A 21,593-nucleotide genomic window follows, 5' to 3' on the forward strand; every position below is an offset into this window, starting at 1 on the left:
GTTCAGCCATGGAGGCAAAGCAGGACAGTGCCCTCTGGCCCAATCCAGCTGAACAACCCCCTAGGTCACCTTTTGGCACCACTGGTGTTCTCTGATGCTACCACAATGCAACAGCAGCCTGCAGCTTAGCTCAGCTTCAAATTTCATTATCTTCCTGTCTATGACAAAGTCTTGAATTCCTCCAGCTGAACAACTAACAGGCAAGGAAATTTCCCTTCCCAATAATTTTGGAGACTACTCCTTGATAAAAGATTTTATTCCTCATCTCTCCAGACTTGAAGGTTAAGAATGGCAAAACTGTAGCTCAGATCCAGCAGCAGATGTTCTTAACACCTCTGGCAAGCAGTAGCAAAAGAATCATTCCGAACACAAAAGTAACTGCCAAAACCCCAGAGCTGCTTCCACACAAAGCAACCCATCCAGCACCTGGGAAGTCCAGCCTTGCTGCTGATCCCTGAGGACTGAAGTGACTGCAGAAGGTTTTTTGCTGTTGCCTCTGGGTGGGATTCTGCGAGCTGCTGGAGCGCCAGGTGCAGGGCTCTGCGGGACGCTGCATCGCTGGAATGGAAGAGACACCTCTGTGACCACCCCCAGTCCTGCCAACACCACACAAAGGGCTCTGCCTTCTCATTTCACCAGAGCTAATAGTTATTTAATCCCTGCTGTTCCAAGAAGAGGAAATGTTGCTGGCAGAAAACTCCATTCTCTTCCTCAACCAAAAGAAGTTATGTTGAGGCTCTCCAGCAGGTTGCAGAAGAAAATTCAGCTTCTGGACAGCTTCTTTACAACAGGCTACAGTGCAATGCACTCTGAAAGTGTCTAAAAGACACTTTAGCCTTGCTTGACAAGGACACAGGGATTCATCCTTGCAAACTGAACCACAGGCTCACAGTTCTAATTTCAAAATTAGAAGTGGAACGCAAGGTAAGCGTTGTAAAACTTTTCAATGTCAAATATAACCTGAGAGCCTAATTACCAGATGGCATCCCCAGTGTCACACGTTCCTGTGACTCTGCATGATAATATTTCCAAATGATCCATACCAGTTTAGTAGTTAAACAAAAAATCTGTTAGGTTAGATACTACAGCCTTTCTACACCCATTTACTCACCGGTATCGATGCAGAGTAAGGCAGAAGAGTTTGCAAAGGCCTTTCACAGCACCCTCTGGGAGATCTGGAACACATTGTGTTTCAAAACATTTCTTTGTAAATCACCAAGCTTCTCATCTTTAAAACAAACATCACTCACTTCAAAATCAGTGAGCTGCTCACAGCCCCTATACACCTACACAACTGTTTGCAAGAACCATACTCAGAGTTCTCTCTTTTTATACATTTAATGGATATTTTTAAAAATAAGGGTAAAACTGGAAGACATGCAATTCCACAGCCATTTTCAGAAAATGTGAGAAACCAAAACTTTTTGAGGATGTTTTTTCAACTCTTTTATTAAGACTACCCAAAATCTTCCATTCTCTCTTCCTCTCCCTTTCTATACATACACTACTAAGTGGAAAAGATCACATGGCAGTAGCTGGAAACCTGTGTTACCTACAAACCCCACATTTAAAATGAACTTTGTGGGAAAGTGCAGATTCCATCCGCTGCCAGACCCCTGCTTCAAAAAAACTACCCCACAAGTTTCAAGCAGCCTTGGAAACAAAACATTTTAACATTCTTTTCCACCCTGGTCACCAGAAGAGTCCCACAAAGCTTTTACCTTTCCCAGAAATGCATTTTCCCAGCTCACTGAGGATCTCCCTCCTTTCCTTCACACTGGGCGTAGTTACTTTCACCGCAAACCGCTTCAGTGTATCAGAAATCTACAACCACAGAGAGGAAACACGATCAGCCCTCCTGCTGCATCAACACACAGGGAGCACAAGGCCAGGGCAAGCAAAAACCTCATCTGCCACCACACCACCTCTCGGCGACCAAACGTAACCACAGTGAAACTCAGAAACTCCTTTGGCTGCAGGATGTTCTGCCTGTTAACCTGTGTCCCTGTCATGGCACCCACACTCTGCAGGATACCTTTTCCCTTCTAAAAACAGGGGGCAGAGGGAGAGATCAATAGTCTAGAGTGCAGGAATTTTGAAAGCACACCAAAAATGCACTTCAAGAATGCCAGGTGCTTTGGTGGTACGTTACCTCCTAAATCTCACACAGCTCTGAAAGGGAACTTCTCACTGCAGATGCCCCGGGGCTCACTGTCACTTCGAGACCTGAAAAACTGAGCCGTGGTTTCAGGCTATCAGTAGCTGTGAAATTCCACACACAGGCCCAGCAAACTAACACCTCACCTTCAGCCTCTTCCAGAGTTAACATTCCTGGTGCAGAGGTTTTGCAGACCAGGCTGGCGAGATGAGGGAAGGTCACTATCAAGCTCCTCCCCTGAGCTATCAGGAGCACCCAAGGTTACCACAGCACAAGGAAAAATCCTATCACACCACTGAACATGTTTTTTCATGCCCGTGTGCCTGGACCCACCAGCATGAAGGGACCAAGGCAGCTCATTGAGTTTAACTCCTCTAAATAGTTCAGTAGTTTTCAAGACATATCAAGAGGGTGAGATACACTGAACAAAAAGACCACGGAGAGAAACTTAGGTTGTCAGCAAACAGCTTCCTGAAACACTAAAGCCATTTCCACAACCTTCCAGATTTTGCAAGATACATATTATTTATTTAGAAACTCATCAAAACTCTTCCTTCCCTCATCAGGCAAATTTCCACCATTTTTGCCACAAGTCTTTTTCTAAGCACAGGAACTCTGACAACTGCCAGGTGCCTCCACAGCCTTCCCAAAGGAAGCAAAGCTTCCCTGCTGACAGGCAGGAAGGACAGTCCTGAGCACTGGCCACCTGGGATTCAGAGGCCATCCACATCTCCCTGACCAACTCACACTCTGGAGTTCTCCTTAAAAACTGGACAAAAGCAGGGCTCTGGTCACCAAGGCACAGGTTAACCTGTGGGGGGATGACCAACATCTCTTACCATCTGATCTGACAGAACAAGCTGCTCATCTTCCTTCAGAACTTTCTATTACATGAGCTCACCATATGCAAACTCAAACCAAGCTGCACTTACTCATGCTGCATAATTACAAGCAGGGAGATGTACAGACATAAAAACATCAAAATTCTCCAAACAGTCTGGGAATTTAATATATAAGTCATGTATAACACTACAGCACTGCCCGAGCAACTCAGTGCCTTACACAAACAGCACGGCCCTGGCTGCCCACCCTCCAGGCAGAGCTGCTGGGACAGGCTGCACCCATTTTCTTTTTTATTTTTATTGGGCTGTATACACACAGGCAGCACACAGCCAGAACACGAGCAGTGCTACAGCAAACAAATGCAGAGAGCACACGCAGCACCTGTAGCGGTAAGGACCTGATCCTGAGAAGGCCGAGATTTGCCTCAGGAACATCCCAACCGCACACATCAAGCTGTAGGAAAAAGCCCCTCAGGGTTACCCGGTGAACCCTGGCAGGGAGGGAGCTGCTGCAGCCCGGAGCGGGGACACGGGTCAGAATCTCCCTCCCTGGACGGGGTTCCCGGCAGAGCCGAGGCAGGGCCCGCAGCGCACACGGAACGCAGCCGTGAGGGACGCCGCTTGTGCCGGTGTGTACAGGGAACTCACTCGGGGAACTGGAGCTTCCCAGGTGCCGCAGCCGCTCTCCCCCACTTCTTTCCGGGCCGCGGCCACCCCAGCCACCCGCTCATGGCAGCGGGACGCCCCTTCCCCGGCCCGGTGCGGTCTCACCCCTCAGGCGGCTCCCGGGGCAGCGCGGCCTGTTCGCCGCGAGACAGCTGCCACGTCCCTGCCGGCCGCTGGCGCCAGGCCGGGCCCCGCAAATGGGCCGAGGAGGCGCAGTGGAGAGGGGGGGGCGGAGCAGGCGCGGCCCCGGCCGGTTCCCCCCGGCTCCCCGTCCCAACGGGGTCGCCACGGCCTCGGGCCCGACCCGCACTCACCTGCGTGTCGGCCGCCATGGCGCTGCCTGCGACACCGGAAGCGGAAGCGGGTTCCGGTGTCGCGGGCCCCGCGCAGAGCCGGCCGGGATGGGCCCGTCTCCATGGCAACCGCGCTGAGACCCGGCCCGACCCCGCAGGCCCTAACGCCCTCCATGGGAACAGCAGGTTCCTCTGCCACGCAGGACAGCCCCACGGCTCAGACCTGCCCGAGCCCCAGCGGTCCGGGATCACACACACCAGAAACACGGGCACACGCCAAGGCGTAGAACAGCTTTTTATTTGTTCCATTCTGAGACAGACAGACAGACAGACGGTGGCTGCTCTTAGTCGAAGAGCCCGAAGCCCATGTCCTCATCGGACTCCTCAGATTCCTCCTTGGCTGCCTCCTTTGCTGGAGCAGCAGCAGGGGCAGCAGCGGGTGCAGCTGCTTGGGTCACCACAGGCACGGCCGCCACAAAAGCAGAGGGGTCTGCCAGGAAGGCCTTCACCTGCACAAGTGGGTGGGACATGGTTAACTCAAAGGAAACAAGCATTTTGCAATCATTATGGCTACATTTGCAGCTTGGCAGAATCACAGAATGCCAGGCTGGAAAGGACCTCAACCAACATCTGGTCCAACCTTTCCCAGGTAAAAACCAAACAGAGGCACCGCTCATTGCCAGAGACATGGCAGCCACGCTCCAGGGTAACCACCTCAGGGAGCAAGGAACCCAGGGAGCAAGGAAGCTCAGCTTTTGCCTGTTGTTGTCACACAGCACAAGAAAGCAAGCACTGAAAGCCCTTTCCCAGGACAGGTGCCAGGCACCCAAATGGGTCCAAGTCTTTTCAAACCACAGAAACACCTTGCAGGTGACATGCGAGGTGTTTCCCTGAAAGTGCCTTTTCACCCCACTCTGAGCAGCAAACCCCTCAGCTTTACCTTTTCAGCCAGGGGGAAGGTGTAGTCAGTCTCCACGGCCACAGCCAGGACCCGCTTGTACCCATTGATGATGGAGTGGGGCACAGAAGCCACAGTGGGGTACCCGATCTGCAGACAGACGCTGGCAACGTTACGGACACCCTGTGAGGAGGAGAGAGACTCATGTTTCCCTGCTCTGGGAAAAACAACAAAAAGACTGGAAACCATGGCAGGTGATGGCTCATTTCTGTGCTGCCAACATAACGAGGGGCAGTAGAAGAGCCCCAGTGAAATGAGACAAGGATTTAAATGGCCTCAGACACTTCCTGAAGTAGCTTTGGATGGAAAAGCCTACAGCAGACACCCCCTGAAAGACACCTGCAGGGCTCTGGCTGGCAGAGCAGAGAAGGGGAATGTAAGGGATGCAGGCTGGGGCACCCACCTCCAGAAAGCGCTTGTGTAAGGTCTCCTCAGTGATATCCAGCACTTCAGGATTGTAAATGCTGCCATTGTCAAAGACCTGCTGGATCACCAACCCAAAGGAGAAGGGGGAGATGTTCAGCATGTTCAGCAGGGTGGCTTCGCTGGCACCCACTTTGTCCCCAGTCTTGATGAGCTGCACATCACTCTGAGGAAAGGAAAAGGAGATTCAGACATGTCAATGGGCCAGGACACAAACACACATCACCAGAGGCAAGTGATGAACTGAAAGAACTTGTGAGCACACAAAAACAGGCTCCAAGCTCAACCCCACAATTTGAGAACACTAAGATACACTGTTGATGGAGTATTTCTACACTTCCCAGTTCTTTTAACTGCCACACTGGGGCCCTTCAGTGTAAGAAGAGCTACAACAGCAGCACACTGCACACTAACCAGAATTTCAATGGTCCCTCTGGAAATCTTTGTGGTGATACCCAAAGCCTGGAAAAAGGAGGTCTTCTCAGGCCCGAGACCAGTGTTCTGGGCTGGCACAGTCACATCACAAGGAGCAATAGCACCGGCACGAGCAGCTGCTGGCACCTGAAAAAGGGGGAAGAAAAATCTGAAGGAATGCTCTCCTCTCAGATCCTGTGGGATGGCATCAACTCCCCCCTGAAGCATTCCTCCAGGATGGACAGCACACAGGTGAGAAAGAAGCTGAACTTCAGCAGTTGGCTAAAGCTTCAAGGGCCTAGTTCCCAGTCCTTGAAGACTCCCAATCATCAGGTACTTCTCATCAAAATTAATTTTTAGTTTCAACTTCAAATTTGCCAGCCCAGAGACACGGGGAGGGCTGATCTCCCTACCTTGTTGGCCAGCAGCATGTCCCGGATCTCAGTCAGATCCTCCTTGGTGAAGACAAAGCCCACGTTCCCACGAATGTGAGGCAGCAGCCTGAAGGAGAGATTATAGCCTTCAGTTCTGCTGCTCAGACAACGTCTGTTCCTTCTGGGCAGAGGATCCAGGAGGACATTCAGACAACACCCACTTTTCTAAGGCAGGATTATTCTCCAGATGACCCCGAATTGCTTTGCGCATCATCGTGTTCTTCCCCATCAGCACAACAGCCTTCCCACGCAGGGACATGCGGATCTGTTGCATCTGCTTGGATCCCACATTGTCTGCTCCCACAATGAAACATTTCGGGTAATCATCCAGGAGTTGCTATAGCAAGAAAAACACTGTAAATTCCCAATAAAATCCGGACCAACGCACGGAACAGCATTAAAGCCTCAATACGTTAAAACATAAAACAGCTGTGGTGAGTCAAAGAGTTCTCAGTTAAAGTACCACAGGACTGCACCTTTCGTTCAGCTGTCTGGTTACACGTGGTTATCCTTGGAACTGCCAATGCAAAATCTCACAGGAGCCTTAAAAACGGCCGAACTTGGGCTGTCTTAATCTCCTCCTATTGCCACATAATCGTTCCTTAAATAGACGATCTACAGCACCCCATCTCATTTTTAACAACCCCCAGAGACACGCCGGGCCTAATCCCGCCGCGACCGGGCCGCTCCCCGTGGGCCGGGATCTTTCCCGGAACCAGGCGCAGCTGCGCCCCACTAGGGCAGGGACTCCGGGGCGGGCCTCAGCCCTCCGGACCGCGCCGACACTCACGATGATTTTCATAAAATAGTTGGATTTCCACGTAGCCCTGTCTTCCCTGGGCATCGCGGCGGTGCTCCAAGGATCGCCCGGTGGGTTTAAAGACGAGCTGGCACCTACCGGGAGAAGAGCGACTCAAGCGGACCCGCGGCTTTCCCTCCCCCCACCACTTCCCTCAGCCTCCGCGCTCCCCGGCCGCAGCCCTGCACCCCCGATGCACCCCGAGTACATACCGGGCACCCTCCCACCCCACCCCGGGCCCGGGGAGCCGCCACGCCGCCACCTCACCTCCACGAGGGCTCCGGGACAGAAAGGCCGCAGGGCGGGTCCACCCCTTTTTATAGCTCAGCTCATGCCCAATCACAGCGAGCCGTGCCTCCCCCTCCGCTCACACCATTGGCTGCCCGACGCGCGTCATTCGAGCGGGCCGCCTCATTGGGCAGCGCGCCTGCCGCTCACAGGACTGGCAGCGGAAGTCGCGGGCGCCACATGGAGGTCGGAATGCAGAGCGCCCCCTGGCGGCCGGAGGTGCGCTGGGCGGGCGCTGTCCCCGGAGCCCCCCCCCGTACCCCAGCAGCCCCAACAAGAGTATCCCCCACCCCCACCTCCCCCCGGTTCGCTTCTGCCTCCTCCCCAGCTCCAGGGCTGTTAACAAGGGCAACGCACACGTGAGAATAACGGTAAAAATTTTATTAGCATAAATGCAAGAATTTTAAATGGAACAAAAAAAAAAAAAAAACCAAAAACAAAAAACAAAGCCCCAAAAAAACAACAAACCCCCAAAACCAAACAAATAACAACAAAAAAAGCGTTATTAGAAGTTTACATGGGAGAAAGACATCAAATAACTGTTGACCCAGTGGAGCATCCCCCACAGCCCATCCCGCTTCCCAGGGGCCGCAGGCAGAGCCCGGGCACTGATGGACAATTCCCGATCCCCACAGCCCCCTCCCTGCTCCCCAGGGTCGTGCCAGGCCCCAACCCCGCACCCCATCTCCCCCCCACCCCCTTCTCCCTCCCGGGCTGCTCGCACTGTGCTACCCTAAAACTGCATCTGCAATCCCGCTGGGAGGCATTTGGGACGCGGGCGGTGGCAGCAGCCACCCAGAGGCGTTGTTTGGCAGAGCAGCATCCACACGCAGCACCCCCGCACCCAGACACACCCAGGAGACCCTCAACATCTTCCTCAGGAGGTGTTGGACCATCCCCACCCAGCGCTACGGACAGGCAAGCTCCCCCTTGGGTGCTGCAGACCACCAGGACCCCCCACAGCACCCAGGGTCTCCCACACATGCCAGAACTGCAGCCAGCAGTGAGGTAGGTTAAAGACTCCCCAGGAAAGGGAAACTGAGGCACATGGTTATGTAGTTTGCAGGCATCTCACAATGAGCCAGCAGCATCTTCTCATCCCACTCCCTACACCACAGCTTTTCATCCTCTGGGTGGGGCCTGAGGAAGCTGACATTTTCAGCAAGATAAAACAAGGCAGCTTAGAAATGCCCATTTTCAGTCCATGCGAAGATGGAAAGGCCAAGGCGTGAAGCCTCTCACCTCACAAACCCTGTGAGGGCTGCGCTGGGCCCAGCTGGTGCAGCTTTAGCTCTGATGCTTCCACAGCTCCCTGCAGCCTCACAACCACCAACCCAGGCTCAGCTGAACAGGAAAACGGTGAAAAAACAGCGCCAGGGACCCAAGCAGGGCAGAGAAGCACCATGGCAGCAGGGTTAGGTGGGACAGCAGATGCCAGCCTCACCTCAGGCTGGTTCCTGACACACCTGCCAGCTGAGAAGCAGAGCCCCAGGTCACTGGTGATGTGGCTGCAGCACTCTGGAGAAGTCATTCCCAACACTGCTTCCTGGGCTGCTTTTGGCTAACACAGGACACCCTCAGGGACTTCCAGGTAGTATTCCACCTTCCATAGCACCCTCCAGCCAGAGACCTAAAAGTGCTTTGGCAAACATGAACTAAGCCTCATCATAACCTCACAAATCCAGGCTAAACTGCCCCCATTTTACAGATGGGGAAACTGAGGCACAGTAAGGTCTAGTGACTGACCTAAAGTTATACAGCTAGTCAGGAATGGAGTCTGTCTCTCCAAATTTCTTCTCCTTAGTTACAAGACCACTACAGGAGAAAAAGACTCTGTAGCCCCATTAGCCCTGATCTGGTTTCAGGACATTAAGACTCACTCTGACATCCTGGAAGCTGGGCTTTGGGAGCATGGCAGGTTATTCAAATACAGCAGTTTACAGGTTATAATAAAACCCAAAAAACAGGTGACCCAAAGGAGGGGAAGGAGAAAAAAATAAAAAAAAAGCAGAAAAAAAAAAAGCTATTCACAGTTCACCTGCCTGTGCTAGAAAAAAAAACAAACTCACATTCCCTTCCCCATAGATTCCAGCCCCCCCAACCCACAATAAAAAGAAAATAATCAATGTTAGTTAGGCTTAACAAAGCATTGAGGTTACAGATGCAGTAAACCAGCACAACTGGCATACTGCCTAGGAACAGCACAGCTTGATATAAAAGTTGCTTCCTTAAAATCACTTCAAAACCAATTTCTGTATAAGAGGATTAAAAGTAAATTAGGTATGAATTCAAAATCAGTGTAGAAATCTGCAGTTCTTATCAAAGACAGGATACAGTATTCATTTTGATAGTAAAACTCCAAGTGTGTCACACACACCTGACCCAAAGGACTTGTTATGCCAGTAACAGTCAATATAAAAGGTTATTGCTCTAGCATCTCTCAGTAGAACATGTTTAACAAGAGCACAGAAAAGGGAAATACCAAGGGCTGACAAGTCTCATTAGCAGAGAGGAAGAAGAGAGGATATAAACTTTGGATCTTTTTTTTTTTTTTTCCTGGCTTCTTAAACCCCCTCCACTTCTCCTCACTCTCCTGACAGTTTCAGGCCCTGATAGATGGGAGAGTTTCAGGCCAGATAAACACACACACATCACATTCACTCATGACAGGGATGGATGAAGAAGGCTGTGCTCTAACCTCTCTGCAACTGCTTTGGAAGAAGGGACAATGCCCCTTCCTCCATTTTAGGAGCAGCAGGCAAGGGGAGCTGATGCCCTGAGCAGATGTGGTTACTGATGGAGGTGCCTGGCACAGGATGTCACCCACAGAAGCACACATCAGTGCTGAGAGATGGTCAGAGCTTACTCCACCTCTTGCTCCAGTGTGTTGAGAGGAGGCAGGGAGCAAGAAACTTGGGGAGACCGGGGGGGGGGGGGGGGGGGGGAGGAGAGGAAAACAGCAACCCACCCCACACAGTAACATCTTGATTCCTCTTTAAAAAAAAAAAAAAAAAAAAAAAAAGATAAATTAAGTGGTATCATCTCCCTACAGTGTATTAGAACTGGAGAGACCCTTGCAGGGTCCTGGCTGCCTGCATGGACACTCTGAACTCAGAAGTCACACTGAGGTGGCAGGGTGCCCTTGCCATGCTATTGCTCAGATTGCAGACAAAAGCCTGAGAAGGAGGTGTCAAAGCAGAGGGCTGTACTGTCTGCAAGTGTCAGGGTTTGCTCAAGGAACTGACACAGGCTGAAATGTACTGGCAAAGGCTCCTTCTGTCAGGAGGGGGCTGGGTAAAGTCTCCCTGTTGGAGCCCTGGAGCGAAGCTCAGCTGTCAGTCACACACACAGACACACACACCATAATGAGGGGACTCAGCCTCTCTCTACTGAGACACAGCAAGGGCATTTCCAGTTTAATGGTCCGTCTCATCTCTGGATCTACTGCCTCCCCATAGCAGCAGAAAGCACTAAGCCCCACTCCCCCACCCTCCTCCCCTGCCTGGTAAGGTTTCTAAATCACAGTAATGTTCAGAGAGACAGAACTGCCAAGGGGGAGGCAGAAAGATGCTTAGCGCCCATCTAGGATGCCTCTAACAGAAGAGCTTGAGAAAGCAGTTCTGGCAGTAGGGCTTGTCGTTCTGTTCTTTGAAGGTTCCTTTGTTGAGCTGCTTGAGGCAGAAGGCACAGACAAAGTGTTCGGGGTGAAATTTCTTGCCCATAGCAGTGATGCATCGTCCTGTGATGGGCTTCTGGCAGCCGGAGCAGAGCGAGCCACGACGCTCGTGGTAATGCACCTCGCAGTAGGGCTGCCCATCATGCTCAAAGAAGCTGCCATTGATGAATGGTGTGAAACATTCCTGCAGGAGGATAAAAGAGAAGGGGACAGATTGTGTAACAAGCTGGGGATGCAAGCAGCTCCACAAGCTGCCCCTGCTCTGTGGCACAGCCTCGCTGTACTGCGAGCAGGGTGAGCTGCTGCCTTTCAGCATCGTCCTGTTGTCCAGAGTCAAACTCTCTCCATCAAGAGGAGTTCCCAAGGAAAGGCTGATAGATACAGCCACAAGCAAGGGAATTAACCATGCTCCACCTGTAGCAGAAAATACTACAGATGAGCTAGCAGATGTGTCCAGCCAGGAGAAAGGAGAGCACCCCTCCCTCTGCGATGGGAAAACACTGCAGCACCTTTACCTATTTTTTAAATTTTTGCTTAAAAATCTAACTCCAGCTTCTCCTCTATGGCAGGCAGAAACAGACTTTCATGCAGCAGAATTCTGATGAACACGGGACTGGTTCCAGCTGAGAAAATGAGGCACAAAAAATCCATACAAGTGCTCTCTCCATAACTGCTGCCACTACACAGGTACATGTAGAGCAGGATTGTTCATCCTGAAACATCTCCAGCAGGTACACATGGCTATTGGGAGAAACTAATTCTACAGCACTAATGATTTTGAATAGAGGATACACCAGCTATGTGCTTATTAGCACCCAGAACTCCTCACCCCCCTCACTATCAGGCAGCTGAGGATCACTTCAGAACCTACAACAGAAGCACCCACCATCCCCACAGGACTGAGGAGACACCCCTGCTTATACCAGTGGGAAAGAGGCACCAAGGTGGCAGGAGAGTTGGGGATATTGCCAGCTTTAAGGGACAGAGCAGTAGCAAGGCCCAGAGCAGAAATCAGATTTCCAGAATCCTGGTTTTGCCCAGCCCCAGCACCATCCTCTTTCCCAGGCAGGACACACAGCATCACACACAGCTGGACCCCAGCATGCACACAGGAGTCCAGCAAACAGCATGCAGAGCTGTGGATAGCTGAACACTCACAATACTGGGACAAATGCAGTTTGCCTGCAGCGAGTCTGAGAGTTTTCTAATGCTGAAAACTAGTTCAGTAAACAGTGCCCTCAGACAGCAGGACAGCTGAAAACTCTGTTCTGCTTTAGCAAAAACAGGAAGAGAATTGCACCTCACACTCCTGAAGACATCTGTGCTGGCCCCACTAATACAAGCAGTGTGGCAGCAGGGGGAAAGGAGAGCAGAACTACTGGACTGAAGTCTCAAAAAAGGCACAGCCTTCTGCCAGCCCCACGCAGCCAGGACTGCCATCTTCTGCCTCCACTCTATGCACACCCCTCTGTAAGCCACAGGCAGGCAGTCCCAGCAGCATGGTGACAGTCTGCTCAGAGAATCATACCAGGAAGCAGCAGCATGTAGTTCTGCTGCTTGCTCTGGTCCCTGACTGCATTTTCTATTCTAGAAAACACTGGCTGATTTTGCTTATCTCTTGGGGCCTGTAAGAGTTAATATTTGCAAGGCTCTCTGAAAGAGTGCCAAGCATTTAATCTGCAGTATTCCTGTTTATTATGCCTGTTGTATGGAGCCTGCCACTACTTCACTGACTTGCATGTTTGTCTGAACAAGGTCAGTCTCATTAGTTCACATTGTCAGATGGAGCATCGGAGGAAGATCCTCAAAATCTGATTGCTGAGGCAAGTGCTTAGAGAGAAGCTCAGATTATAATTATTTAAAGGTCACAGAAAATGTCTCTGTTTATCTGTGAGATGCTGCAGAAACCCATAATTGCAGCTGGGACAGAAAGAACAAAGCAGCTAAAAAGTTTAATGTAAACAGGCAGAGGAACAAGAAGGTGTTTGGCTGCTGAAATGTTTTTATCTTGTGGTGCTGGCTGTCCTTCACTACCCCACAGATGCCTTTTTCTGATAAGAGACCAGATGCCTGTAGGGTGAAAATGAGAGGGGTCATACAGAAGCAGCAGAGGGTTTCTTACCCGACAGACAAAGCATTCAGGGTGCCACAGGGTGTTCAAGGCAGAGATGTAGTTTTCCAGGATAGCCCGGGCACAGCCTCCACACTTGGGAGCAAACATGTCAAAGTAGTCCTTGCGGCAATAGGCTTTGCCATCCTTCTCATGAAATCCTGCCAAGGAGAAGAGAGGCAAAGAGCATCAGCTCCTGATCTCTATCTCTGGCCAGGGAAGCTCTGTAGGATAACCAGTGTGAGTAGGATCCTCCTCCAACACACAAACACACACAGACACACAGCAGGTAGCTGCTCCTTCCTGTCCCATACACACACATGCACACCAGGCCTCTCCAGGGAGAAACACTGCCAGCATCCTGCTCCCAACACAGCTACATCCCCTGCAACTCCAGGAGCTCCCCTCGTGATCTCTCAGGCTGCCCCTAATAGCAGCTCTGCCTTACACACTGGTCTGCAGTTCAGGGAGGAGGTTGCATACACCAGCATTACCTTCAGGTCCAAAGAAAGCTCCACACTGGGCACAGAAGAAGTGTTCAGGGTGCCATGTCCTGTCCAAAGCCGTCACCACTTTCTGTTCAGAAGAAAAAGTGCAAGTCATACAAACGATGGCTTCAGGTTGGAGGTGGGAAGAATGCATGAATGTTGGTACTGACAGAGTGTGCATTAAAACAGACTGTCCTTTAGAGAGCTGAGTCAGTTCTCCCCAGCCTCTGGCTCATTCAGGCTTTCCCTACTGCACACTTAAAGGAACCCTAAAAGGAAGATAGGCACTGCTTCCTCCCTTAGACAGGGCCCCATCCAGCTCTCAGGACTAGCACTGGTGCTTGTTTCTACAGGCTACCAACAGGCAAATCCTGAAGTGATGATGGAGTCATCATGATGGAGTGATGTGGGGTTCTGAAGGGCTCCAGCAAAGATAAGAAGGACTAACTCCTCTCACTAGTATAAGACCTTGACTGGGCCACAATGTTTTCCTTGCAGATCCAAGGCCAAGGAAAAACAGCAGTCACCACACAAAATCTTTCACCCAGGACACATGGGTGGAATTTTTAACATCCAGGCCTGCAGCACCTCACCTTACTCCTTGATTCCCTTATTCCCCCAAGGAACTTACATCAAGGATGGGCCCGTTGCAGTAGTAGCAGCGAGGGGAGAAGAGGTTGTGATAGTCCTTCTCACAGTAGGGCTGACCATCCCGCTCAAAGAAGTTCCGTGACCCAATCTCCTCCTGGCAGTGGGTGCAGACGAAGTGCTCAGGGTGCCAGGTTTTCCCCATGGCTGTAACTACCTGTTGGGAAGACAAATTATGAAGGACAACTCTATCTCCCTCTCCCCTAGACCACATTGACAAGATACCAGCTGGAGGTCAGCAAGAATGACAAGTTCTACTACTCAAGTGAGCCCTGGACTGGGGTAGCATGAAAACTGAATTACCTATCATCTCAGGAGAGGGCAGTCCCTCAAGGGCAGGGTAGAGGTCACTGGAGGAGCTTACAGCGTACCTAGCCAGTGGATAAATAGAGTACTTCAGTTTCTCCAGCATCTCCAGTCTCTTTAGCCTCACGAAACAGCCCTCCCCATTACTCCCAGCTGCAGCCCAGGACTCAGCAATAACACAGCACCTTCAACTCACCTGCCCAGCAATAGGCTTCTTGCAGGCTCCACAGACACCTTTGGCAACTGTAGCTACACCCAGTTTGTTCAGGTCAGACTGGAGACTTCCCAGCATGGTGTCCAGCTGACTGCCAGGCTTGGAGGCGGTGGATGGAGGGGAGCTGCTCCCAGTTTTCCCCTGTGTCATGAACTGCAGGGAAGAGAAAACAGAGACTGTAAGGCAAGTGCTGCTGCACTCACAAGATAAATGCCTGCTGTTGCTGCAAGTGTGTTCTCTATAGAAACAGACAGAAGAGGGCCAGGAGACAGCTACACTCTCTGCAGAAGCCAGCGAGAGCCAGGACAATGTAGACATAAGTATTCTGCCCATGCAGAGATCCTGGGATAAAAGCAGAGCTGTGAATTGAGGATGTGATTTTCCTTCAGTGTACATACAGGAGAACATCACCAGAGGACCTTAAGCAGTGTGTACAGTGCTCTCTAAGCATCTGCCAAAAATCTCCCTTTATCTCATCAGTTCCTGGCCAGCTGACAAAGCAGACTGGCCATCCAGAGGGCCCCTTCCCCTTGACCTCTCTCTTTCTATGCTATTGCTCTCTCTCAGTCATCACCCTCTCCTCTTTGATAGAGATCCCCCCCTGCTTTCAGCAGGAGTATCTTCTCTGCTCCTCCCTCCTCACCACCTTCTGCAGATCTTTTTGCTAAATCTCCTTTGCTCCCATCAGGTGGCTCTCACCCCACACTGAGCTGGGTAAGGGGAAGCAGGAAGGAAACAGCTGCCCACAAGCTGCCTGCTGTTTGCCTACAGAGAGGGCCGTGCACCCTCAGCAGAGCCCCAGGAGACAAGGCTGCAGGGGGGAAAGCAATTAAGATACTTGTCTCAGGAGCTTGAAAAGGCTTTCCAGAGGAGGGGGAGAAATGTTTTACCTAGGTTCCTAACTTAAAACCAAAATATATATTCTCTCTGGCCACCAAAGTCTGCTTTGCAGGCAAACTGCAATAATGAAATACAGATTATTTTAGCTGACTTTGCACTGCAATAGCTAATGTCAAGTTTAGAGAGACCCAAAGATGTTCCTCCCTGAAATATTGGTCTGCAACACATTCTCTCTCTACCAAGAAAATAGATTAAAACAGACAAAATCTACACTTGTGAACAACCCACCCTTGCTGAACTGCTTCACAGCCTTGGCAGAACCTGCCCTTCCAGCTACAGGAGGAGCTCTATTCCCAGTCCTCCAGGCTGGTTGTACTTGTAGTCTAGTTTACTCAATGACAAACCCTGGTTTTTACTTGTTTGTGTAAAGATTCTCACAACATATGCAATTTTAGCTTTTTTACACACAGTTATACACACACTGCTCATCAGCCTTGCCTTGCATGCAGCACGACTCCTGATGGAGCCTAGCACACAGCTTTTCTCCTCCTCTCTCCTCCCAGCCATCCCATAACTTGCAGCCTCTCTTGGTCCAGCAGCCCCATCACATTCCAGTGTCCTAAGTCTAAAACAAACCCTCCAGTACACAGCAGTTACTTGCTACCAGTTACAGTGATTGAGTCCAAAGCCCATCACTGCAAGGAGACTTCTCACAGGAGAGAGACAACAGGGCCTTGTGCACAAAGGCAGGTTGGAGTCCCAGGCAAAGCCAGGGCTTCCTGCACAGCACAGGAGGAAAAGGGCTGGGCCACATGAAGAGAATCATGTCCTCTCTAACTCAGGGGCCACCAGGCAGGGCAGGCACAAATGCCCCCCTATAATGATAAATACTACCTGAAGAGAAGGGAGATGAGGTGAATTCAACACGTAGAGCAGCACTTCACCTGTGCCTGCAGGGACCACATGCTCCTGCAAACCACAGCTGACCTCAGGGCAGCCACACCACAATTTCTACCTGGCCTGGTGATTCAGCCTTCTTGACAGCTCACAGAAGAGTCCCCACCTGGTAGAGGTTTGTTTCCACCTCCTGCACACTATGCCTGCTGTTTGCAGGGGACACTCAGCACCACATCCATTCATCATGCAAAGGCTCTTCAAATTCCTATCCTTCACCCCTGGGTTCTGCCATCACTCGAGTTCAGTTAGGAGCTCTGTGAGCAGCAAGCCGTGCACTACAGGACAGTACAGGACATTAATGGTGCTGGGAGCTCTTGGAGCAGATTCCAGCAGCACCTGGAGCACACTCATCAACCAGAAGAGCACACACCATGCTAGGGAAACAGAAAGGAGGTCCTGCCTTCTCAGGGGCTGGGGAAGCCAGGGGTGCATGAGCAGCCAGAAGGTTGGCACTGTCAAGGATGTGAGGAGTGGAAGTCACCTGAAAAGTACAACAGTTCAGGATGCAGAGGTGTTTCTTTGCTCACTCCATTAGAGTTGCCTGTACCCAAAACATTGCAGACCACCATGCTGTTCGTATACATTAAGACTTCCCACCACCCTGGAGCTGCAGCCCTTCCCCGACAGGAGATGCAGAACACACCTCTTGATCATAACCTCCCCAAAATCCACCTGCACTGTGCTCATCTGTCTAAATGGGCAAATATAGGGTGGACTGATGATCTGCTCTTTTCAATAGTGAGATCTTGCCACCTTTCACTGTTCCAAGTGGATTAGTGAATCTATTCTCCCTCCAAAAGAGACTGTGGCTGGGAGAGCTGCAGCCTGTGTTCCAGAGCTACCTTCTTCATCTCAGAGAGAAATAAGTCATTGCTGCACAAAGTGATCACCAGGAGAGGCAGGAACCACACACACACACCAGGAGGTTATTGCACAGACAGGTACTTTGCACAGCTAGAGACACACAGCTGGGATCAGGTACTGCCAGAGAGTCTCCTAGCTAGGGGTGCTCAGCACCAGCCTTTATCTGAACACTGTATCTACTGAGCTATCAAGTTGGAAAACACTGCTAAAAAAAAACAAACCAGAAGAGAGCAGCCTGCCTGCATCTCTGGGAAGGAAGCATCATCTTCAGTCTGACAGCCAACAGAAACAACTGTCTTGCTGCTAAGGGTCCATGTCTGGGGAGAACAGGAATGCCCAGCATCTTCAGAAGGAGGTGTGCCCACAACAGAAAGCTCATGATAATCATCATCAGAAGTTTCCCACTGGAAAGGAGGCTGGGGAGCCAAGCTGAAGGAAGCAGAAGAGACCAGACTAGGAGCTGGGGTAGATGGCACATAGGAAGGCTGAGGTGGGAGGAGAGGTGCAGGGCCATAGAGATGAGTGGGAACAGCATTAGCAGGGAGTATCTTTGCAGCTTCTTTGGAAGGCTGGAGTGAGGGAGAGGCTGAAACAGAGATCGTCCTCCTTGGGGGGAGTGGTGATTCTGGAGGAAAAACCACCTGGAAAGACAGGGAGGAAGAAGAAAGGTGAATAAATCCAAAGAGGAATAGCAAGAACTTCTTGCAACAGGAAGGCTGGTTGTTACCATCATGTTTATCTAAGGGGAAAAAGCAGCAAGAAAGAGGAGAGAACTAGAAAACGTGGTGCCCTGTGTAGGTTGAGGTAGAGCACCACCTTAGACCCAGAGCTTCCTGCTCAGGTAGGGTATCAGGGAAAATAAAGCACACCCCTCTGACAGGTGTGGCTTTAAAATTAATGCTCACAGGAACAATGGATATTTGATACAAGCAGACTGCCCAGATACCCTGACCAGCATCCTCAGATTCCACTCCAATTCTTAAACATCAAGAACTAGGACCTGAGTGCTGTTTCCCTTTTCAGGCCAAAGGGAAGCAGAGTTAGTTCTTCTCAAATCTAATCTGCACCTCCACTCCATGCTATCAGGACTGAGGGACATCGTGATATTTCCCAGCACATCTCTGCTTTCTACCTTCTCTACTTGCTGTCCACCATTCTGCTCTTCCCCCTGGGGTTTGGCAGTGATGATGACCCCCTCTCCCAGCCAGTCATCCTGGCTCTTCCATTCTTCCTCCTCCTGTTTAGTGATGCCCACTTTGTCCTGCAGCTCTTCAACCAAGTGATCTTGGGACTCAGTCTTGTGAAACATGGCAGGACCTAATTTACGCCTTGGAGAGAGGTCTCGATACATTGGATGCACATTTGCAGTCTCTTTTGTCCTCTTGATTAAAGACTTAATCTAAATGATAAAGGTAATAGTATCAGCAGAGAGAGGCAATGTCAGAGCAAGCCCCAAGATGCAAACAGCACAAACTCAAGCCATAAGTGACAACTGTGAGCAGAAAGAGTGATGACATTTATTGTACAATGCCAAAATCCTTCTTGGCAGAGCCCAGAACAGTGACTCAGTATAAGGAAAAAGCCCGTAAGGATCATCACAGCAGCCAAAAATAACTATCTAGAAAAGGAAGGGAAAGATTAAAAAGCAGGAAGCCAAGATAGGAGGTGCAGCCTCTGACCACTCCACTGAGCATTAAAGAAACCTCAGCATCACAAGGACACAGAGCAGCTTCTCTGTGTTTGCCCTTTACAGGCATAAGACTCTTGGTCAGAGATGTCTGGGGCACAAAGTGTACTTCCAGCCCTGGAAGGAACACTGACAGCTCCAGCAATGAGACCTAAAAAGGGAAGGAGAGCAGACGAGCTGCCATCCCAAGTCAGAAACATCCTTCAGTGGCATGAAAGAGCCCTTTTAATTTTTCAGGGGCCTCTATAGACTGAGTCTTATCCTAGTTAAGGAATAAACTTTCCTTTCACAGGCAAGTCCCTACAAACTGCTATGTTCCGTGATGCTGACTGACATGCAGAAGAGACCAGAAGATAAAGCTGAGGATTTCAAAACTCTGTGCCATGCAGCTGTCAGTAACATTGCTCAGAGCCACATGCTGTTAGTGTGGGTGAGTCTGGGCACACTCTCACCACACATAAAATGTTAGTGCACTGTCAGAACAGTCCTAGCTAGGACTCGTCCTACTCCTACATCCATTCAGTGCCTGCCTGGCCTGATGCAGAAATCCTCTCAATGGGTGGTTTGGATACACATGGCAGATCCCATTCAGCTTTCCAAATGTTTTCAGGAGATTCTGGAGCAACTGCTGAGCTTCTGAACTGCTCCTTTTCCTGGTCTCTTCCAGCTTTGTTCATGTTAGCAGCACCTGCCTTCCTAGGAGCTCTCTCTCTGCCCTGCCTTTTCTTGGCCAGTTCAGGAGAGCCATCTACCTTGGCTTCATGCAGTACTTCAGCCTTTATCTCCTGTCCCTGCTTGTCTACAAAGCCCAGCTGGCTTTTAGTCTCTGGAAAGACATCTGCCCGATCCAGGGCCACAACAGGAGGTTCATACACAGGATTCACATTGTCACTCTTTGCATGTACCTCAGGCACATGAGCAGGCAGCTCCAGGGCCCACAGTTCATCTAAAGCTATTTCCACATTTCTGCCCTGGGAAGGAAGGGCTGAACTGTCCCTGAATACTCCCTGCTGATCGAGCTCTTTAGGTATTTGGCCTTTTCCTTGACCGTTTAAAGTATTGGAAACTGGTACACTTGAGATTTTGGGGTCTGTTCTCTGCTCCTTCTTCTCAGCCTCTTTCACCAAATCATTCCCCAGGACTTCTGCTTCCACATTACCAGGTCTACACAGAAGCTCCACACTGGAAGTTGGCAGAACGTGGAAAACACTTCTAGAAGAGTCAGGCTTTTTGCTCATCTGAACCATGCTTGCAGAGCTCATCTGCTCCCCACGAGTAGCAGAACCTGAAGTGATTCTTGGTGGGGGCACAGGGGCCATTTGTGGCAAACAGGGAATACATGGAGGAGCAGCAGAATGCCCTGAAGTAGGCAGAGCCACAGTGTTACTGCCTTCCTCAACACAGAAGACTGCTGAGGGGGCAGATGTTGGCACTGCTGAGTTCCCACTGTGAGGTGCAGAAGGGTATTTGGAATGGGGTAGCACTGTTAAGCTTTGAGAAGTGTTGCTGGAATCTGCACTTGCTGAACTGGTACCTGGTTCTAGAGCAGGTTCAGAAATCAGAGACATAGTGGAACTAGTCTGCAAAAAGGAGACAGAAGGAATAAGGAAAGAAAAAGTTAAAGACAGAGGTAAGGAGAAGGGAAAAAAGCAAAGAATTAAGCATTTTGGCAATCATGACTTCCAAATCAAAGAACCATATTGACCAAAAGCCTTACTTCCAACAGTAAGGAAGGACAATGAGATACCAGAGAGCAGAACCAGGACAACATTGTGCTGATTGTCACATGAGATTATAGGAGATGAAGTTTTGCAGCCACAAGATCCTTTTCCTGTGCCCTCTAAGTGACAGCTCACCTGCTGCTGTGCTGGGGGCACACAGAGGCTGCTGGGAAGCCAGCTACAAACCCAGCCATGTCTAGACATGAGTTAAGGTCAGGTTCACTTACTCGTACAGAGACATGTAAATTTTACATTTCAAAGCTGAAAAAAAGCAATCAATGAATAGAACAAAGTGTGGCATTTTCTTCCTGATACACTAATAAAATGCTCCAGTTGGCTGAGTACAAGGCAATGAAAACAAAGCTTCAGGGCATTCATAGCAAGAACAGATGACATGGGCTTTGTTCTATTCACATGACTAATCTCACCTTGGCTGTGACACATACCAAATCCATGAGGCTGTCACTCACTCCATGCCCCTGTAAGCATTGCTTAGGTGGTGAGATCAGCCTCTTCCCTGTAGGCTAAAGACTCCACACTTATATTGAAATGAAATCAGTGTTAATTTTTTTGATCCAAAATACACTCTAACAACAGCAACTGATACAGAATTTTTGGTTGCCCTTACAGGGTCTTTTGAAAACAAACATTTATGGGTCCTCTTTCCCTTATTTTCAGTGATTCCTGTCTGAGCTTTAAGCAACAAATTGATATTAATTCTTTTTCTCAAAAAGGGAAAATCAGAAGAGTGGCTTGGACAAGTTCATACAGGAGGTACCTAAAGCCAATGCTGAGCCCTCTCAGTTT

At 50.2% G+C, this 21,593-nt stretch overlaps 3 protein-coding genes across 9 annotated transcripts in view; all 3 read right to left on the reverse strand.

Annotated features, from left to right (window-relative positions):
- GCN1 (GCN1 activator of EIF2AK4) overlaps nucleotides 1-4,049 on the reverse strand; it is a 41,151-nt gene extending 37,102 nt beyond the window's left edge. The window contains exons 1-4 of one of the 2 annotated variants that reach the window (XR_011729702.1): nucleotides 3,981-4,049; nucleotides 1,722-1,824; nucleotides 1,112-1,175; nucleotides 427-558 (exon numbers count right to left, since the gene is read on the reverse strand). Coding sequence is in view for 1 of the 2 variants with exons in the window: in XM_071763207.1 (XP_071619308.1) it covers nucleotides 427-558; nucleotides 1,112-1,175; nucleotides 1,722-1,824; nucleotides 3,981-3,998 (317 nt within the window). In the remaining variant the exon portion in view is untranslated. The remainder of the gene's footprint in view (nucleotides 1-426; nucleotides 559-1,111; nucleotides 1,176-1,721; nucleotides 1,825-3,980) is intronic. The other variant, XM_071763207.1, reaches the window with a different exon arrangement.
- Nucleotides 4,050-4,242: 193 nt separating this feature from the next.
- Nucleotides 4,243-7,330, reverse strand: RPLP0 (ribosomal protein lateral stalk subunit P0). Its single transcript, XM_071763214.1, has 8 exons — nucleotides 7,255-7,330; nucleotides 6,979-7,082; nucleotides 6,350-6,525; nucleotides 6,168-6,255; nucleotides 5,755-5,901; nucleotides 5,321-5,506; nucleotides 4,900-5,040; nucleotides 4,243-4,468 (listed from the first exon to the last, which is right to left on the reverse strand). The coding sequence occupies exons 2-8, from the start codon at nucleotides 7,030-7,032 to the stop codon at nucleotides 4,304-4,306; spliced, it is 957 nt and encodes a 318-aa protein (XP_071619315.1). The 5' UTR covers nucleotides 7,033-7,082; nucleotides 7,255-7,330; the 3' UTR covers nucleotides 4,243-4,303.
- Nucleotides 7,331-7,637: 307 nt separating this feature from the next.
- PXN (paxillin) overlaps nucleotides 7,638-21,593 on the reverse strand; it is a 45,585-nt gene continuing 31,629 nt past the window's right edge. Inside the window, exons 7-15 of one of the 6 annotated variants that reach the window (XM_071763209.1) lie at nucleotides 19,596-20,645; nucleotides 18,511-18,777; nucleotides 17,600-18,019; nucleotides 16,915-16,995; nucleotides 14,700-14,870; nucleotides 14,181-14,354; nucleotides 13,556-13,637; nucleotides 13,074-13,222; nucleotides 7,638-11,135 (exon numbers count right to left, since the gene is read on the reverse strand). In XM_071763209.1, the coding sequence (XP_071619310.1) occupies nucleotides 10,869-11,135; nucleotides 13,074-13,222; nucleotides 13,556-13,637; nucleotides 14,181-14,354; nucleotides 14,700-14,870; nucleotides 16,915-16,995; nucleotides 17,600-18,019; nucleotides 18,511-18,777; nucleotides 19,596-20,645 (2,661 nt within the window). In that variant the 3' untranslated portion in view covers nucleotides 7,638-10,868. Of the gene's footprint in view, nucleotides 11,136-13,073; nucleotides 13,223-13,555; nucleotides 13,638-14,180; nucleotides 14,355-14,500; nucleotides 14,569-14,699; nucleotides 14,871-16,884; nucleotides 16,996-17,599; nucleotides 18,020-18,510; nucleotides 18,778-19,595; nucleotides 20,646-21,593 lie in introns of those variants that run through there. The other 5 variants (XM_071763208.1, XM_071763211.1, XM_071763210.1 and 2 more) reach the window with 5 other exon arrangements.

Source organism: Heliangelus exortis, chromosome 19 (genome assembly GCF_036169615.1).
Source record: "Heliangelus exortis chromosome 19, bHelExo1.hap1, whole genome shotgun sequence".
Classification (NCBI taxonomy): Eukaryota; Metazoa; Chordata; class Aves; order Apodiformes; family Trochilidae; genus Heliangelus; species Heliangelus exortis.

Bases quoted from the DNA above. Each gene is read 5' to 3' on its own strand.
- RPLP0 (XM_071763214.1), bottom strand. From the start codon at position 7,032: ATGCCCAGGGAAGACAGGGCTACGTGGAAATCCAACTATTTTATGAAA. The intron at 5,902-6,167 runs GTAGGGAGATCA...CCCCTTTTTCAG, and splicing joins ACATGCTGCTGGCCAACAAG to GTGCCAGCAGCTGCTCGTGC. The intron at 5,041-5,320 runs GTGGGTGCCCCA...TCCTCCTCACAG, and splicing joins TACACAAGCGCTTTCTGGAG to GGTGTCCGTAACGTTGCCAG.